This window comes from Engraulis encrasicolus, chromosome 18, assembly GCF_034702125.1.
Source record: "Engraulis encrasicolus isolate BLACKSEA-1 chromosome 18, IST_EnEncr_1.0, whole genome shotgun sequence".
In the NCBI taxonomy this organism is placed as follows: Eukaryota; Metazoa; Chordata; class Actinopteri; order Clupeiformes; family Engraulidae; genus Engraulis; species Engraulis encrasicolus.
Window position 1 is genome coordinate 5,574,739 of NC_085874.1, and position 19,932 is coordinate 5,594,670.

Sequence of the window (19,932 nt, forward strand, 5' to 3'; positions counted from 1 at the left end):
CGGTCCTACTAGGTAGAGGCGTGTTCAAGGCAGTGCCGCGGTTTAGGCAGAGACGTTCTATTGGGACTAAGAAATGTTTGGTTTAAACTTTGGCTCAGCCTTTCCTGCCCTCGACCAGTAGCAAACCAAGGGAGGTTTGTCAACCGTGGTCCATGCCTTTTGAGAACGTTAGTTGCTTGTTATGGTCTTGGTCAGACCCTTGGTCCTGAATTTCCCCCTGGGGATCAATAAAGTTACTCTACTCTACTCTACTCTACTCTACTCTACTCTACTACCAAACATCGAAGAGATTATAATCGGGCTATCAAACTGGCACAGTGAGCCTGCGCGCTGCCTAGCAAAACCAGCACTGCTTTATCACGAACGTGCCCAATGGTAGCAACCAACGCATGACGCAAGTAAACTCTGAATCGTCAAGCCACACCCACCCATTCAACAAAGATGGCGTCCTCCATGGGTGGAATGTTTTTGGGCCAGCAACAATCTGGATCACATCCTTCGGGAGGTTCTGGTGGTCCTGGTCAGCCTGGAATGCTTTCTGGACCTGCCGGACCTAGGGGAACAGCCAACAATACTTTAGTCGACGACCTAGAAGCTGCTTTCGAGGTACTGTTTCCATTCAACGTTAGCGGCTTTGTGTTATCATTGCTAACGCTAGCTATTCTAGCTTTCGTTGTTTTTTGCTGGTAGGCTACAGAATTGGGAACTGGATGCGTATGAATTTGATTTAGCTTACGTGGTTTCTACTGTGGTATCATTGTCATTTCGTGGTGTCATTGTCACTTTGCATTACGCCAATAGTTGTAAACGCTATCTGACTGCATTGCGCTCAATGTGCTAACTGTAAAGGGGCTCATTCGCATTGTCAACACTGACCACTCATATCAAACAACTTCAAGCTGAAAACAGTCCCTAACTTTGAAAACTCCCTGAAATTGTGAACCCTTTTTTCCAGGCATGCTTTGCTTCTCTCGTGAGTCAAGACTATGTAAACGGGACAGATCAGGAGGAAATTCGAACAGGTGAGTTATCAAGCTAGGGAGCTGTCCCCCTGCAATGACATTCGAGGTGGAGAGGTCAGGTTGTAGTTATGATAGCGCAGGCAATGGGTGTTGAATACTGGAAGAATCGCTCACAAGGTGATACAAGCATGAAACTTGGCACAAGTGTTCATTAGGACATGCTTATCAATATCAGGGGTGGAGCCACTCAGAATTCCAAGTTGCATAGCAACGGTTGCTAGGTAAAGCATTTTCCCTAGCAACCAGTATCAATTATGCCATTTATGATTGATTTTGTGGTATGAAGGCATCTGTACCAAGAGTCATTGTCCTAAAATCACTGTAGCAATACTTTAAGAGGTTATACATGGCAAATATGTACGATAATGACCCCTTATGATGTAATTTTATTCACCCAAAATCATTGTAACTATGTGAATAATAAAAATTGTCATGTCTTTTTTGAAATCATGTCAAGTCTATATGGCAGGCCTATATCTATATTATATACCTGTACCAAATACTGCCAACTGACCAGACCAAAAAAAAAAAAAAATTCAGGAAGAAAGAATGTATACAGTATATTACATGATACATGCGTGCTGTGTTGAGAAGTCTCATCTGACAGTGGTCCTCATGCTTACCCCAGTATTATTAATATTTAAATCCAAACCTAAATGGGTGCCACATATCTTTAGGATGACTAAAATTCTTTCAACCTCACGGGCCTAATTATATGTCAAGTTAAAGACAAATTACATTCAAAACAACAGTATTTGGAATGCAAAAAAATGTGTTTCTCCCTATACTAGTCAGTATAATAATTATACACCCCTGACTCTGTATATTGTATTTACAAAGTTAAAAGTACCAAACCTTTCATTTCTTTATAACACTAGGCTATAATATTTCAGATAACTATTGATTGCTATCGACTATAGCTAGACAGAATTGAATTGAACATTTTCAATTGGCAGAATTTCACTTCCAAAGGCATTGTTTTCTCACAGTCAGCTTTGTGTAGTCAACATTTGAGATGTGCATAAATACATGTATAGTCTTAACATCTGCTCTATCAAGAACACTTCAGCAACTCTAGACTATTTGCACTGTCTTCAAGCAAATTTGACCAAAGAATCTTCCACTGTGCTGAGCCAGTCCATTCTCACTCAGCCAGAGAAGACAACTGCCGATATGACACTACATGCCTGCATTACAATAGCCAACTTCCCTCTTGATATGCTGTGGCAGAATAGCCTTGGTGAGTGGGAGTCATTGGATTGCAACGGTTTAGAGAAGCCTTCTTGAGATAGAATCACATAACTCACACCTTGACCATCTCTTAGGGAGGTGTGACATTAAAAACTGTAGCGAAATATATAAATTCTACCTCAAGAACTGACGATGATGCTAATGAGGAGTGAAATGTTCCTTAGGCATTGTTCAAGAGTGCCCCAGTCATAGATGAAGGTGTTTAAAGACCACACACATTCTTCCCAAAACCCTCACCATTTTGCCAGATGCCACAAACATCAGCTATGGCAAGAGACTGAAATTGGTTTTCACAGTGTTCACAGTCTGAGTTCCACAGCTAATAGTCTGCATGAATTGTATATGAGTATGTTTGCATGCATGATGAGATATGCTTATGCTACAATAATATCAATGGGTTACCACACTAACTGCTCAGCACCACACAGACTAGCCTAATTTGAAATTGATATTCTTCCCCAAAGCTGTCACTACACTGAACTTACACTTACTGGACTGTGTTCATCTACAGTGTAAAGGACTGTGCATCTTGTAGGGAAGCTCAAATCTCAGTATACTTTGTATAATGTCAATTAAGGCTTTCTTTTATTATCTATTCTATTATATTCTATTCTAATGCCATTGTTTTCAACGGGACACCACACAGGATGCCCAGAACCAGAATATGAACATGTTATATTTCCAAGTAGCAAGATTTCAATGGGCCCCAACCTGGCCACCCCATGGTCAAAACTCTCCTGATGTAGAGGAACCAACTTGGTTTGCTTTGATTTCAGCTTTCCTCTCTTTGCACAGCTCTCCATCGTATGTATGGGTTGAATGTTTGTATGGATTGAAGATAATTTACAAAATACCAAGTGTCCCAACTTTTTGGATACCAGTTTGTATCTTAATATTGTAGCACCCAACTCACTGTACTTATATAGTGATTAATAAAAGGCTACCAGGACATGTCAAGAATCACTTAGGCTACAATTAACAACACAGCACTGCCCTAACTGTGTTCATTGTCTTGTGTCTTCAAAAAGTAAATAGAAGTGTATATTGTACAGGGCTTGGACAAAATAATGGAAACACCTGTCACTTTAGAGTGGGAAGTTTCATGGCTCAAGTGGACCAGCCTGTTGGCCAATCTTCATTAACTGCACATTGCACCAGTAAGGTGAAGTGTGGAGATTCAACAGTTTTGCTCCATATTTTGCAATGCACACAACACAATGGGTGACATATCAGAGTTCAAAAAGGAGAAATTCTTTTTTGGATACAGTCTGGGTCAGCATCGAAACATCCCTTTCAGAGAGTTCAGACAGCTTCCTCTTGCATCCACAGTTATTCACTTTGGATGAAGAGCATCCTTCTTGGTGGTATGCAGACATTAACTTGGATGCTGTGGCTCTTGATACATCATCAAGACTTGTTGTCTTGGTCAGAGATGCAACAGTTACACGCACATCAAGAATTTCCCCTTTTTGAACTCTGATATATCACTCATAATGTTGTGTGCATATGTCACCCATAATGTTGTGTGCACTGCAAGATTCTGAGCAAAACTGTGCCCTTACCCTGCTAATTGAAGCTTCACACTTAACCTTACTGGTGCAATGTGCAGTTAATGAAGATTGGTAACAGGCTGGTCCACTTGTGCCATGAAACGTCCCACTCTAAAATGACAGGTATTTCCATTATTTTGTACAACCCCTGTATTTTTCACACAATTGCTATGACTTCAATGGAAAAAAATTACATCAAAGGGGTCATTGTTGCACATGTTGCTAATGTATAACCTCTTGAAGGATTCATGTAGCGATTTTAGGACACACGGTCAATATTCAGATCACAATACAATACATACAATTGCTCGGAACCTGTTTTCATTGATGCTGGTTGCTACTGTAAGGAAAAGGGTGCATATTTGTAATATGTAGCCTTTTTCAGCATTGCTACAATGATTTTAAGACAATGGCTCAGGGTACAGATGCCTTAATACCACAAAATCAATTTAAAACGGCATAATTAATGCTGGTTGCTAAGGGAAATGCTTTACCTAGCAACCGTTGCTATGCAACATGGAATTCTGAGTGGCTCCACCCCTGATATTGATAAGCACGCCCTAATGAACACCTGTGCCAAATTTCATGCTTGTATCACCTTGTGAGCGATTCTTTCACCCATTGCCTGCACTATGACTGAATTATGTTGTTTACACAATACACGTACAACAGTTTTACAATTGATGTTTGAATTTGGTGACAATGACGAGGGCATTTGCTATATTGACTGAGAAGGTTCGCAATACACTGAAAGTTGATGGTGTCGTCCACTAGCACAATTGGCTCGTTTTCTGAATATCTGCAATGGCATACAAGATACTTTATTTGTCATGTGTATATATATGAAACATATATATACAATGAAAAGCTTCCCTGCTCTGGGAGTCCCAAAAAAGGTTAAAAAGAATGTTAAAAAAGAAAAAAATATATATTTAAAAAGTTGAAAAAAATGGCACGTTGGAGAAAGGGGAGATGTGATGAGTGGATTTCTTCCTATGTTGGTGATTTTGTATTCAACATTCTGATACATTGAGGGAAGAAGCTGTCCCTGAGTCGGCTGGTGTGAGCATGTAAGCACCTGTATCTCCGGGCAGATGGTAGAAGGGTGAAGTGTGTGTAGCTGGGGTGGTATGGATCAGCTATGATTCGTTTGGCCCTCCTCAGACACCGCTGGTTGTAAAGATCCTGGATGTTGGGTAGATCTGATTGGATTGTCCTTTGAGCAGATTTGATGACTCGTTGGAGGTCTCTCCTATCTTGGGCAGTGGTGTTACCATACCAGGCTGTGAAATTACCAGTTAAAATGCTTTCTATTGTACAGCGATAGAAGTTGGCCAGTATCCTACTCTCCATTCCATATCTGTGCAGCCGTCTCAGAAAAAACAGTCGCTGTCTAGCCGTCTTAGTGATGCAATTGATGTGATGAGACCAGCTGAGATCCTCCTTGATGTTGACTCCTAGGAATTTATAGCTCTTGACCCTCTCCACTGCAGTATCAGTGATGTAAATTGGCTGGTGTTGTATCCTCCGGAAATCCACAATCAACTCCTTTGTTTTGCTGACATTCAGGAGTAGATTGTTATCCACACACCAGGTTGACAATGCCGCCACCTCAGCCCTGTAGGCCGACTCATCTCCATTTGTGATGCAGCCAATTAACGTAGTGTCGTCAGCAAACTTAATGATGGTATTGGAATTGTGAAATGGCTGTGCAGTCATGTGTGAAAAGGGAATAGAGTATGGGGCTGAGCACACATCCCTGGGGCGTGCCGGTGCTGAGGCAGAGTGTGGAGGAGGTGAACTTGTCCAGTCGCACTGCTTGAGGCCTATCGGTGAGAAAGTTTAGAATCCAGCTGCAGAGTGAGGGATTAAGGTTTAGAGATTGCAACTTTAACACTAGTTTGGATGGAATAATTGTGTTGAAGGCAGAGCTGTAGTCGATAAAGAGCAACCTCACATAGGTGTTACTGTGATCAAGATGAGTAAGAGCGGTGTTTAGTGCAAGGGCAATGGCGTCATCAGTTGATCTGTTTGACCTATAGGCGAACTGAAGTGGGTCAAGTGCAGCTGGAATAGATGATGTGATATGCATCTTGATAAGCCTCTCAAAGCACTTCATGGCTACAGATGTAAGAGCTACTGGTCGGTAATCATTCAGACAACTCACTGTAGATTTTTAGGGACTGGGATGATTGTAGTCCTCTTGAAGCATGCAGGGACAACAGACTGCTGTAGTGAGAGGTTAAAAATATCTGTAAAGACATCAGCTAATTCAGATGTGCAGGCTTTAAGCACACGACCTGGGATGTTGTCAGGTCCAGGAGCCTTGTGAACATTCACTTTCTTGAACGATGTGTATACGTCTGTCACAGATAGCTGGATGGGGCAGCAGTCACTCTCTAGCAGAACTTCAGGCTTTATGTTGGATTCAAACCGGGCATAGAGTGGTTCTCACATTTTTTGATGAAAGCTACTGCTTTCTAGCCTCGCGAGCCATCCTAAGTACTTCCGCCAAAGGATTGGCTCCACTACTGTAGTCTGGCCGTGCTTCTCTGTGGAGTGCCTGGAGCAGTAGAATTTTGATCGCAACGCCCCCCCAGAAAACAGCCAATAATTGAATACGCCCCCCACGTGGGGGCGAAAGGGGGAGGACGCTCGCGACAATGACGTACACATCTGCGCCAGAGCCATTGGTCTGCGCTATGTTGTTGTTGAGTAACTGCCAGCGATTGGGTGAGAGGTGTCCAATAATTTCAAACCATAACTGAGTGCAAACTTCCTGCTTCCTACAATCGCTTCAGAGCAAACAAATGCCAGACCATAAATACGAAATGAAATGGCAGTATTATGGGATGGTCAGGACCAGACTAACTGCTTTCTACGTCATTTGGCTGATTTGTATTTTGTCTTAAAGTGATACTGTCCCATTTTTGGAAATAAGCTTATTTTACACCTCCCCTTGAGTTAAATAATAGGGTTTTACCATTCTCCTCTACTTTCAACCGTTTTCTGGGTATGGCAGTGCAAATTTTACCTCCAAGCTAGCAGTTAACATTGAGTCCTATGAGACCGGTTAGCCGCCAGCTGGTCTCATAGGACTCAATGTTAACTGCTAGCAGAAAGGTAAAATTTGCACTGCCATACCCAGAGAACGGCTGAAAGTACAGGAGAATGGTAAACCCCTACTATTTTACTCAAGGGAATGTGCAAAATAAGCTTATTTCCAAAAATGGGACAGTATCGCTTTAAGTTAAACCATCTTAAAATTGGCCATCTATGCATGCCACCCTAAACATTTGTTTCAAACGTGGGCAGGGGTGTTCCCTGATATTCCCTATCGACCCGTCATGTTTAATATTGGGCATTTTGTGGATGTAAGAAAAAAAATTATTTACTTAACGCTAAATGTAACATGACAAAAGCCACATTTTGCTACAAAACTAATGCCAGTAACATTCAGAAAAGGGGATTGATAGTGGAATCCACCTTTACAGTGATTGAAATCTTACATTTGAGCTGAATATTTATATATGAATAATTCTCTCCGAAATGTATGGAAATAGTATTAGAATGTACTTTTCAGTAGCCTACGGCTTAGCAATGAGCATACATTTTTCTAAGTACATTTTATTTCCTTTTTCCAGGTGTTGACCAATGCATTCAGAAGTTCCTGGATGTGGCCAGACAGACGGAATGCTTCTTCCTTCAAAAAAGGCTCCAACTATCTGTACAGAAGCCTGAACAAGTGGAGAAGGAGGTTAGATCAGACTCTTATTATTATTGTGCTCTGCAGAATAGCCTACTCAAAGTTCAGTTGTTTATTTGAATTCCATCCACTACCAATTGTGATGAAATGGTAATCTGGGGGTTTAATGATGATCCAACTGTAGTCAGTCCCAGTGTCCCCAAAGGTTGACATTCCATTTTTAATCTGTGTTACCACAGGTCCCTTGATCAATTACGTTGTAATAATTAATCCACAAAAATATCCCAAGCATTGAGCCTGCGTTTCAATTCAACTCTATCGCCACCTGTGTTCCTCTTACCTTTTGAAAACAGGACATATCAGAGCTGCGTAACGAGCTCCAGAGGAAAGAGGTGCTCATCCAGAAGCATCTGAACAAGATCCACACCTGGCAGCAGGTCCTGGAGGACATCAACGTTCAGCACAAGCGGCCCACGGAGCTGCCCCAAGGCCCCCTGGCCTTCCTGGAGCAAGCATCCAACAACATCCCTGCCCCCATGAAGCCCAATTAAAGCACTCAGGCTGTGAATCAAAGTGCTCTTACCTTTATCCTGTCTCCCGTCCTCCCTTGTGCTTGTGGCCTTGCGATGATGTGGCAGGATGTCATTGGCGAATTGCGACAGAAGTTTAATTCAATATCTCAAAAATGCAAAGGTCATTTTCTCATTTGCAATTGGGATGTTGAATCAAAAATCATGAAATAGAGTAAGATAAGTCAAACTCCGCCCACCCAATGCAAAGGAGTGTGCTCAAGTTCTGTCTGCTTCTTTTCTTTCTGTGATGTTTGGTGGCGGCTTAAGGGAACTCTATGTATTCTCAACCTAAAGAGCCTGAAGGTCTCCTAAAGGGTGTTCACCTGATGTCACATTGATCCCAGAAAAGTATGGGCTTGATGTATCTTACTCTACTAGAAGATTTGTTGTTGAATTAGGAAAAGTCCCCTAAAAGTTATTGCGGCTGACAGCGGAGAAATGTTATTGTTTTCTCCACGGAGGCGTGGCGTCAGCGAAGCGTGAGGCCATAAGCACAGGTGGAGGACAGGATTTAGGATAATGCTAATAAGAACCCATGGCCATCCCGGTGTCACCCCTCCTCAATAAGGGCTCCTTGCTGTCGAGCAGCATTTTGGGTGCTTTGCCATCCCCAATTCAGTATCCTGATCGCAATGGAGCGAACAACTTCTGGAATATGTTTTTGTAAGAAAAGGTTAGGGGGGGAAACGTATCATTTCTGAGTTTGAGCCTCGTGAGGGTGGAGGAAAGGACGGGAGGAAGGACATTGATTTGAAGCCTTGGCTTACTGCTGCAGCTGGGTTGCATGTCATTGTTGAATGAATGCATCTAGGCTGAGAAAGAAAGAAAAACCACACACCCTTGCCCAGTTAGAATGCTCCTGTAATGGTGATTTGTTAAGTGATACAGATGATTCAATGTTAGTTTGATGCCATTGTATTATATCTGAGTTTGTACTCTTCATTGTTTTACTTGGTAATTAGGTACACCAAGGTATATCTATTCAGACTAGTGTCAGATAATGCCTTGGGTAACTAACGAGTAGAGATTGTGAAGAACTTCCCCCCCCCAAAAAAAAGGCTTGTAATAATGTTTTTGTAAATAGTAAAATCCTGTTTTGTACTTCTTTTGAATAAATATCACTTGTAAATATTTGACATTTTGCATTGCATTGCATGCTACAGAGCAACAGTTTGGCTCTCCCCTCATTCTAATCTGCGTGTTGTGTTGGACCATTGTAAGGCCTCAGCACCTTATGGAAAACAAAAATGCTCCAGGACCGTAATGCGCCTCTCGCTGATCAACCTACTTCAACTTAAACTCCTCAATCCCTCCCTGTAGCCTATGACATTTCTCAACCTGACAATTTTCACATTGCTACATTTGTATTACATCATGAAACGGTTGAGTAATGCAGTATGATTAAGTATGCAGCACACATTTGAAGAAAATGGACAGGGAAGGGGGTCACTTGTAGGGTTCGGTTTTGATATCTCAGTTTAATATCTCTCCCTAGCTACCTTTCTGAAAATCTATACGGATGTTAACATGTACTATTAGGTGCAAAGTAAGAGCATTATGCTAGGGATGGGGCATGTGAGCCCCAGCCTTTTCCCCTTTGGTGCCCAAAACTGACTCTTGCGGGGGGAAACCCCCCACAGCAGTCACTAGTCATGAATCTAAGATCAAATACACAGTGACTGGAGGAGTGGGCTAGAAGTACAAGTACTAAATCAAGAAACTGACGAGTACTTGCATGTAGACGGGTTTTAAAAATACTTCTCTAGTACTGAAAGTAAAAGAACACATGATTAAGAAACTGCTACCAAAGTACTGAGTCCAAGTAGAAGTATTAAACATTACTACTTAAGTTCTGAATGTGAAAGTACAAGTACAGAAGTCCCTCGTGTGGCCTAATGGTATACTTCATAATAGAACAGCCCAGATGCATCATTCTCATAAAGCGGGGGTGGGGAACCGTTTCAATTCGAGGGCCACTTCAAAGTCCTCCAAAGGCCGTGCTATAAACACAAACCAGCATTTCTCCATGCACTTCAGGCTTATATCTTTACAACAGACCCACCTTCACTAGATCGGTCCCTTGAAGATATCTCATAGTTGTGTTGCAAATGTAATTCCTATATTTCTTTACAAAATGTGTCATTTCACATGAAACTGCATAATAGTAAAATAATCAGGGGTTGGATAAGATGGCCACCCCAGTCATAAAGCAAAGGGCTCTCACAAACAGGTTAACCACTGCCTCCAGGTTTTCTTCAGCTTTCCTTTTCATAAACTACTGTACTTAAAAAATATATATCGGAGTGCAGGTACTGCATTTTAGTACTAATGTATTACTTACTTACTATACAACTCTGCAAGGATTTTATTTCTCATTAAATATCTGAATTTGGAAAGAAAAAGCAGCACTATCAGTCATACAATATGTGCTGCGTTCTTTACTGCCCAATTGTCTCATTAACATAGGGAATATTTTCAGCTCAGAACATACCCTGACGACTCACTTTTCATACCACCTTTCCCTTGAACAGAAGATGGGACTCAGTTCTTATGAATTCAGTTTTTGTAGCTCTTCAATATGCAGCTTGCATTAAGAACATGCATAATGTAAATCTCCCCTGCATCAGATACACATTTATCCAAGAAAAAGATAAAAGAAGCAATTAGGCTTCTCCATAAAGCATGTTTGCAGCATGAATTTCAAGCTAGCTCTTCCATGTTTCTGCAAGTGATTACATCAATTTAGGAATAGTAGGCCTACAGCCACTGCCGGTGCTTTCAAAGAATGTTAATCCATTTCAGCGTTGCCAAAAAAGGTGTTTCACACATTCCATAACGATCTAAGATTCTCAATGTCACATGACTTAGGGCAAACTGAACAAAGAAAAAATGTGAAGATCAAGACAAATGAATATGAACACGCTAGAGGGCTTTATTGGTCATCCTGAATGGCAGGTGAAGAGTACCGTATTCATTCAAGGTCCCATGATGTGAATGCAGCGGACCACCGCCAAGACAGACCACCAGCATCATTACAAAAACACACACTCCAATGTCTAAAAAAGCTATAGTAAAATGGAGCAAAACTAATTCTTAATTTAAATGGAAAAAAAGCTAACATTACAAAAATCATGGTTCACGTTCAGAGATATGTACATTATTCAACACATGCATGATTGACAGGAGAAGATATATACATGTATGTACAAGCATCATGGTAATGGACATATATACAAGCACCATGGAGAAATCAAATCACTAGAATATACAGTAAAAATGGAGACTAGAAAAAAAAAGACATTGGTTTCAATCTTGTTCATTTTACAGTTTTGAAATATGTACAAGTACTATAAAAAATGTCTGGAAAAGTCCTCTTTTTACACATCTAAAAACACTAAAATTGCATCTTTAAAAACAGTGCCCACACAGAAGCCTTTACAAAAAAAATACAGCCTTTGCTTTGAAAAAAAGCCATTCCAATAAAAGCCTGTATATTAAAAATCCAGATGTGCATTAAAACCTTCCAGCTTCGGGCCAAGGCTGGTCGCCCCCATGGGGGGCAGAGTGATGGCCAGAGGCGAGGAGGCGTGCCTGGGCGTGGGCACGGGACTGGGCCTGGTGCGTGAAGAAGCCCAGGGTGGCATGGGCACACTCCAGCACCATCCCCTTCACCGCCTCCAGGTAGAGCTGGTGGCCCGAGTGCAGGTACAGCCAGAGCAGACGGCCCAGCTGTGCAGGCACCGTGTCTCCATGCAGACAGTCTGCAGAACGCAAGAAGAAAATGAAAACAAATGAGTTTTAACTTAAGTGTAGGCGGTCTGTACTACAAGAAAGATAATTACCTTTGAATTGTGCCTCACAAAGGTCACAAACAAAAGTAAAGGACGGGAGGTACACAAACCTGAAATTAGCTCATGGTGAAAAGTCGCTCAGTTTACAAGCACCCATCTCAAAGCAGCTGATTCAGTACCACAAATAAACACAGCAAAGCAATAACACGTTCACTTAAGGCTGAAGAGTAGTGAAGGAGAAAATGCTGTTAACTGCATGTTACCCACACACGCGCCCGCACTGGGCAGAACACTGGCTATAGAGGCAGTCGGTTGGTATGCAAGTTAACCTATAATTAACAGGCGGGGCATTCGGAGGGTTACACGCAGCCTGAAAATGAATGGCAGTGAATGAGAAGCCAGCGCACTGGAGGGTAAACTCTGCTTTTTTAGACTTGTAATCGTCGGGAGCACTTTCATTCAAAGTCCACTGCCTGCGTCGTGAATCCAGGGAAACGACTATAAAGTGGCAGAACCATATGTATGTCCGAACGACCACAAGCAGTTGTAGAATCCACAGTCCCCCCACCAACAACCAGTCTGACAACTTAGTTTTGGTGGGGTGACTGTGGATTCTACAACTGCTTGTGGTCGTTTGGACATAGATATGGTTCTGCCACTTCATAGTCGTTTCCCTGGATTCACCACACAGGCAGTGGAGTTTGAATGAAAGTGCTGCCGACAATTACAAGTCTAAAAAAACAGAATTTGCCCTCCAGTGCGCTGGCTTCTCATTCACTGCCATACATTTTAAGGCTGAGAGTGACACTCCGAGTGCCCCGCCTGCTGATTAGCATACGAATCGACTGCCTCTATGCAATAAGAAGCAGTACGCACAGAACACTGGCTATGTAATATGACGCAGCAGAATGCACCGAACACCAGCTATGGGTACGCTGCTGACGGGCTCCTGCCTGCCTGCCTGCCTGCCTTGTGTTGGTGCATGGCACAAGCTAAATATGATGAATGAGGCCCGCTTCTTAGCAGCACTGATGAATGGCTGTCGGCCGCTAGATCAGAGAGGGAAAGGGCTGCGTGGGTCAGCGAGTCAAGTAGGAAGCAAATCTGATAAATCCCAATCAGGCATTTTTACACGACAGCTCTGCTCTACTCAGCGCTGACGGGACGTCAGCTCGGCTGTACGAAGGAACGCATGATGAATGGCTTTTCCGAGGGACACAGACACACGAGGGGGTAAACACGCCACACATACCGTACACTCCAGCCCAAATGCCACACATCTGCACCACCCTGCCACCCCCCACCATGCTCCCCCTCCAGCACATGCAAACAACTGAAATGAACCGCACTTCAAAAAGAAACAAATCAATATTTGCACAAAAGCATCATTGTAGATATGCCTTTGGTCTTGTTCAGCAGTACTTCATGTTAAAAGCATTGCTCTTCTACTGCGGCTGGAAGACAGGCAACTCCTGTATGCTGCACCAAAGCATAGAAACACTAGATCCAGAAAAAAAGAAGTGCATCAAGGCGAAAAAGTCTGTCTGCAACTGTTCTGGCAGAGTCGCCATCAGAAGCGCACTAGCAGTTACAAATGTCTCTCCAAACGTGAGCACAGGGACCATCATTATGCCTACGTCAGCATAGCTAAAACCAGAAGCTTCCAGACCAAGATGGGCAGCGGGAAAGTCCCTCAAGAGCAATTAGAACAAGCCTCTGTGATGACTCTTGCAGTTTTCATATACCAGCAATCTTCATGCTACTCTATATTCAAGAATGTAAGGTCAGCATATGGTGAAACTGCCTTTGTTTCTGCAATCCACCAAGAGGAAACTTCAAATGAATGTTAATTAGACCAATATTTCCCATGTTTGTTGCATCTTGGGTTTCTTCATAGCTTTCTCTTTTTTTGCACAATCATGCATTTAATAACTACAGCATAGTTACATTCGTTACAGAAGTTGCATGAAGCTATGAGGCCAAAATATTCTTCATATGGGAGGAAATATTCCTAACACGGCATCATATCACCTCCGTATGCTTTGCATACGCAGTCCATTTAGGATGAAAGCATCTGCATTGTGCAGGGTGCAATTGTCAAAAAACAGAAGGGTGGATACTTTTCGTATTTTAAGCAATATCAATGGAGTTGCATTAAACCGATAATAAAATAACAGACCGAGTGCAAGGTCTGCGGGGTTCCCCCTTAGAAATGGTGGAGATAGTAAAATCCCAAATGTACTATATTGCGAAGCCTTACAGTACTACGTACCCTGGGTGAGCTTGGTGTCGAACTCCAGCAGGGAGAAGAGCTGGTCAGGCAGCAGCTGCCTGGCCCAGGTGGTCTCCTCCTGATACAGCCAGTTGTGGATCAGCCTCTTCCTGCGCAAGTAGCCCTTCACCTGCTCCAGGTAGATGGAGTTACCCGTCGCCAGGTACAGCCTGGAGGGATGGAGGATCCAGCCAGATAAGACAAAATGTATGAATTACAAATAATAAATGAAATGAAAATGTTTAAAATGAAAAAAATTGACGATGCATATTGAACATTTGGTTATAAATAGGCCAGATTTTTTTTAAAAGTAGTAACTTTTCATCTGTAGTCCAACACAAAAACAAAGCATACAAAACCCTCAGACAAAATTAAATAAATTGCATTGAAAAACTGGCGAAGACAGTAGACATTCATCTTCTTACTAGTATTTACAGAGAAAACCAGAGTTGCAGTGTAATTTGCTGCTTGATGGTTTGGTGGCAATCCAAAAGGGATTTTGCATTTGATGCTCCAAAGAGCAAAGACCATTGAATCAGATGCCATCCATTTTTGTTGCGCTGACTGGTTGCAGTACTATCCAGTTGCAAGCAGAGGGATTTCAAAGACAAGCTTTTAGCTCCCAAACTCTAGCTCTAGTTGGTCCCAGCTTCAAGTGCTGAATTAACAGTCAACATGACACCACAACCTGCTATTATTTAATATACTCAGTAGTAGGGCAGCAGCTCAATCCTCTTCCAGGTGATTTCCTACAACACAATCAACACACTTGAAAGGTAACATCTCAACCATCTATTTGACACAGTCTGTGCATGGTAGGAGCCCATGGTAGGACCATGCAACATGAAACTGCTGTGGGCTGGTTTATTTGCATACGTAGCTACTTATCTGGTATACTTGACTCCCTTGTAGAAGGGGAGCATCTCAGTCAGTCATTTTCCAACTGACATCTAACACCAACACATCATTTGAAGAAGGGCAACATCTCGACCATCTATTTGACGCAGTTTGTGCATTCGAATATGGCAAGAGCATGTGATATGAAACAGCTGTGGGTTGGTTTATCTGCATACTTAACCATCTCTTATCTAGTATACTTGACTCACTTGTAGGGCAGCATCTCTTATCTAGTATACTTGACTGACTTGTAGTAGGGCAGCATCTCTTATCTAGTATACTTGACTGGCTTGTAGTAGGGCAGCATCTCTTATCTAGTATACTTGACTCACTTGTAGTAGGGAAGCATCTCGATCATCTTCCAGTTGACGTAGTTGGCGGCCGTCTCCTCCAGTGTGCAGACGCGGCTCATCTGCAGCTTGGCCACCTGCCAGAAGCGCTCGTGCTCCACAAGCCCCTCCCACATCTCTGCCCGCAGCGCGAGGTACACGCCCTCCAGCGTGTCCTCGTACACCTGGGGGAAAAAAGTCCCCAGGACCACATCAGTAACGCCTTTATTCCATTTATACACTCATTTAAACACCATGTAGAAAACTCTGTTCACATGTAAACGAGAGGCCCAAACTCCTGCGTTATCAAAAATATCCATACATATGTAAACGGCGTCTAAAATCCCACCATAACATGGATGAGTTTTTAATTTTTGGCATGGGTTATATACACCTACTGTAATGACAAGTCTGGTAATGGAACATTGCTTTCAGACATTAAGGTTCATTAAGCCACTGTGATCCATTAACTCTGCATGAGGTCCTCCAAGACATTCCTGCCTTGACATTCATTCCTTGACAGACTTTCAACGCAGCCAGCCGGCAAGGACCCCCTCATCCACAGCACTGTGTAATAGCTCTGTGGTTGCGTCTCCGCACTTGAAGACTTAAAAAGCACCATTACACCCCCCATCATCAGCACTCCCACATAACCACGCAGGGCAGGACACGGCCTTACCCGTGGGTGAAATCGGCAGACTGATACGTCTAAACGAGGGCGCGTGTGGTGTTAATTGAGTGGGCCACACGCCGTGACGATATGCCCCATAATCCATTTAGGCGGCGTGGAGCCCTCTCCATTACGGGGGCCACGGACGCGACCTGCGAAGTCAGCCACAACAAGCTAATGAGGCGAGCGCAGCGCTAATGTCGCCCCTGATTCACACAGACACAAATGTTTAAAATGCCAAGGGAAGAAAAGGAGGTGGCAAAATCGCTCTGCGTGTGTGTGTGTGTGTGTAGATGCTGAAGTCATGCAGTGACAATAACAAACAAATCATCCCATTCATGTCCGTTGGTCACTTAATTCCATGGCTCCGTTACTAATGGCATGAGTTATACAAAAATGAATTATGGAAAGTCCTGATCCATCATTAAAGCAAATGTACCCGTGTGTGTGTGTGTGTGTGTGTGTGTGTATACACACCTTTTTGCGTTTTAATGTCCCCCAGTCTCGACCAAGGATCCACGCAAGCAGTGACTTGCACATTGAGAAGTAATTGTCCACTGTCTGGATTCCTAGTGTGCAAACAGGGAGACAGAGGGACAGAGACACAGAGAGAGAAGGGCAAAGAAATGTGCATGAGTAAGCAAACCCATTTCACAGCAACTGACAACTGGCATTTGAAAAGCCGTCATAAAAAGGCAGGATTCTTCATTGCAGCTAAACAATTTGACAATCTGAGACGTTTACCAAAAGCGGTCTTAAATTGTTTCTATGATGCAAGCTGCAGATATCCTGTAAGAGTTGGCTACAGTGGGATGTGCTGAGCAATCAGTCTGGACCTTTAGCGCAGTGGTATCATGCTGTGCCTCCCATGCTGAACTGGAGCAAAGACTGATGGGTCACAGGTTCGAGCTCCAAGTGGCGAACTGCGCAGGAGGACCTCGGTTACACTGCACATACACAGGCCTACACACACAAACGGGACCAAGTCTTTCACAGTAAGAACTCACCCACAGTCTCGTCCCCGCGTGCCAGCTTGCCCCTCCAGAAGTCGCTGGTGATGCTGTGCAGAGAGGCCAGGTAGTGGGTGTCGCACAGTGTGTGGCCCCAGGCGGCCACCTTGCTCTTGCGGTACGAGCGCCACTGCAGGAAGATGGTTTGTTTGTTTATTCATGTCTATTGCCAGTTCAGCAGCTATGGCTATATAATGGCTAATACAGATAGAAAAATAAATGTTTCACATTACATTTACCAAACCATATTACATTTGCAAAAAACAACAACCAAACAAATACATTAAATACATTTTTTACATTGATATATACTACAAAAATTCAAAAGGTTTAAAAAGGTGGGACCTTACTAAAAATGCATACCTGTAGGAAGATGGAGCGCAGCTGGCGGTCGAGTGGCGTGGGCTGGCGGAAGAGCCAGTAGGTTAAGAGCCACTGGAAGCGGCACTGGGAGTACTGGCGGTGCATGGACTCCAGCTCTGTGTGATCTGGGTTGGGGAAGGACGCATGCACAGTAGAGTAGACACATACACACCAACGTTTCATTTCTATTGCCCAGCGCTGTGTGGTCTGGATTTAGGAAGGACGTACAATACACATTAGTACTGCGGCTAAACTCCCAAATATGAAGACTATGAGCACTTTGTCATGTAAGCATGACATCTCTACCATAGTTGATATGCACCATGACTAATTTTAAGAAGTGGAGGAAAGTTGGATATCACTTCTGGTGACCTTGAGATGTCAAAAAAGGTCAGTGACACTGGATGCCATTTAAAATTCAATATCAGAACCAAATTCAATGGCGCTCTTCTGCCACACACACACTTCATTTACAATGTCCAGCGCTGTGCCGTCTGGATTTGGGACACACTCACACAACAGAGTCTCTTCCTTATCAACTGTCTCAGTTCAGCATACTCTGAAATCATACAACTATAGCCACTCTAGAGACATGGACGCCACCTTGACTAGGTACCCAGAACAGACAAAGAATTTGGATTTTTTTTTGTAAAGTAACATTATAAATTGCATTTACAATGAAATTGTTGACACAGGTCTATGATATCAGCCAAAACCCACACATTGACTAACAAATGTTCTGCAGGAAACACTAAATGATTAATGTTCTGAATGGACACCACACATTGTCCCACCTCCACCATTCTGCAGAGGGTCTAAAGTTCAGGAGGGCATCCCCTGGTGCGGCTCTGGATCCGAATATTAAGAGGGAACTGCCCTCGTGTTCAAAGCATGCATGAGAATTCTTGGCCCTCAACAGTGGCTGAACAAAACCACTTTGAAGTGGTTCAGCAGAGCAAACAATTGGATAACATTATTTTTTCCTCTTCAGAAGACTGGCATTTTCGTCAAAGAGGGGAAAACAAGAGAACTAAAGAAAGTTTCAACACGTCCTTCAAGTTCTTGGAAATAAGTACAAGGCCAGACAAAAGCAAATTATACATAAAGGCACACTAAATGAATTGTAAAAAGCTTCAGACACTGTATACATATCATATAGTTTACCAAGCTACATCATAGCGTATACATCAATATGGTAAAACAGGAATTAGAATATGGTGTTGAGCAGGTCACTGTGCGCACGTGCGTAAAAGCTAGGCTTGAACTTCATTGTGTAGTAGGCCGAAGGGCCCCAGAAGACACGTACCATTTGTGCTCTGTTGGTTGAGAACATGCTGAAACACCAACTTCAGACTCCCGTGGTGCTCCACTGCCATGTCATACAATTCTTTCCACTCGAAGCTCATGTTGTCGCCTTCTTCAGACTTCTCTGGTGAATCAAAACAATCACGCTGATAAACAGAAGGAAGCAGTCCATTTTCTATGACAACAGCAAGTATGACCATGACAAATGAGACTCTTCTGTTCTGGTCTTACAGAACAACCACAAACAACTACACACATTTACAGACTTCAGAGAATTGGTGCAGCTTTACCCTTGAACTTGAATTCCAGCACTTCTTGCGAGACACCCCATAATGACTCGATGTCGACGCATGGCAAGGTGACAGAGGGCAGCGGCACGGTTTCCTCCAATACCAACCACTGGATCCAGTACTTCTGTGGGGGATTGGGAATCTCTCCGAACAGCTTCTCTTGGAGGGACCGATTACAGTGCAAGCTCTTGAACAAGGCTCTCCACATGACGAGGAGAGAGTAGGCTTTCTTGGCGGACAAGAGGCACGTGGCTGTGGGGAACTGTATTTCGAAAGACGCCTGTGGAAAAGACACGGCATTAAAAGTCAAGGCAAAACAAATCTTCTGACAGGGTGTAGTGGCCTGCTAATTTACGTGTTAATTATGCTTAACCACACCGAACCTACCTGGTAATGTTTCTTCCACAGCGAGTTGCAAGAACCAAGTCGAAACAGTAACCGACAGGTGCTTCCAGCCCTAAGCAAGGACACCGGGTCCAGCTCTTGCAAAATGAGCATGAGGACTTCATCGCACAGATGTAACAATAACGTGTCTGGGGCACTGTCTAATTGTGTAACGTCTGTCTCGCACTTATTCTCAACCTCAACCGAGGTGGCGGACAACAGGGCGAACTGTTCCATCAACTCGGCCTCCCAACTCGAATCCGTAAGCGCCATGTTCACCCACAGCCAGTGGTGTAGTCTACGTAGAACGCGGGTATACGGAGTATACCCACTTCTAAATTTCAGGGATTTCAGTATACCCACTTCAAATTGATTGATCCATTGTTTTGAATAGCACAAATATATACAGTATACCCACTTCAAAAAATGTTAAGATATACAGTATACCCACCATAAAAAAGTAGACTACACCACTGCCCACAGCCACGCGGCCCGGAGGTCGAAACACGATTTAATTAAT

General features: G+C 43.2%; 2 protein-coding genes across 2 annotated transcripts; one reads left to right on the forward strand and one right to left on the reverse strand.

The window, feature by feature from the left end:
• Positions 1–399: 399 nt before the first annotated feature.
• On the forward strand, positions 400–9,237 carry med28 (mediator complex subunit 28). Its single transcript, XM_063222291.1, has 4 exons — positions 400–606; positions 956–1,022; positions 7,468–7,580; positions 7,883–9,237. The coding sequence occupies exons 1-4, from the start codon at positions 442–444 to the stop codon at positions 8,078–8,080; spliced, it is 543 nt and encodes a 180-aa protein (XP_063078361.1). The 5' UTR covers positions 400–441; the 3' UTR covers positions 8,081–9,237.
• A 1,776-nt stretch (positions 9,238–11,013) lies between these two features.
• On the reverse strand, positions 11,014–19,694 carry si:dkeyp-114g9.1 (uncharacterized protein LOC555399 homolog). The gene is made up of 9 exons (XM_063222292.1): positions 19,416–19,694; positions 19,029–19,308; positions 18,740–18,862; positions 17,434–17,558; positions 17,068–17,200; positions 16,538–16,629; positions 15,394–15,575; positions 14,165–14,334; positions 11,014–11,862 (listed from the first exon to the last, which is right to left on the reverse strand). The coding sequence occupies exons 1-9, from the start codon at positions 19,683–19,685 to the stop codon at positions 11,615–11,617; spliced, it is 1,623 nt and encodes a 540-aa protein (XP_063078362.1). The 5' UTR covers positions 19,686–19,694; the 3' UTR covers positions 11,014–11,614.
• Positions 19,695–19,932: the final 238 nt, after the last annotated feature.

Excerpts from the sequence above, each read along its gene's own strand:
- med28 (XM_063222291.1), top strand. The coding sequence starts at position 442 with ATGGCGTCCTCCATGGGTGGAATGTTTTTGGGCCAGCAACAATCTGGA. Across the intron at positions 1,023-7,467 it reads TCAGGAGGAAATTCGAACAG|GTGTTGACCAATGCATTCAG; the intron begins GTGAGTTATCAA and ends TCCTTTTTCCAG. Across the intron at positions 7,581-7,882 it reads CTGAACAAGTGGAGAAGGAG|GACATATCAGAGCTGCGTAA; the intron begins GTTAGATCAGAC and ends TTTTGAAAACAG.
- si:dkeyp-114g9.1 (XM_063222292.1), bottom strand. The coding sequence starts at position 19,685 with ATGGCGCTTACGGATTCGAGTTGGGAGGCCGAGTTGATGGAACAGTTC. Across the intron at positions 17,201-17,433 it reads TGCGCTCCATCTTCCTACAG|TGGCGCTCGTACCGCAAGAG; the intron begins GTATGCATTTTT and ends ATCTTCCTGCAG. Across the intron at positions 14,335-15,393 it reads GAGATGCTTCCCTACTACAA|GCTGTACCTGGCGACGGGTA; the intron begins GTGAGTCAAGTA and ends CCATCCCTCCAG.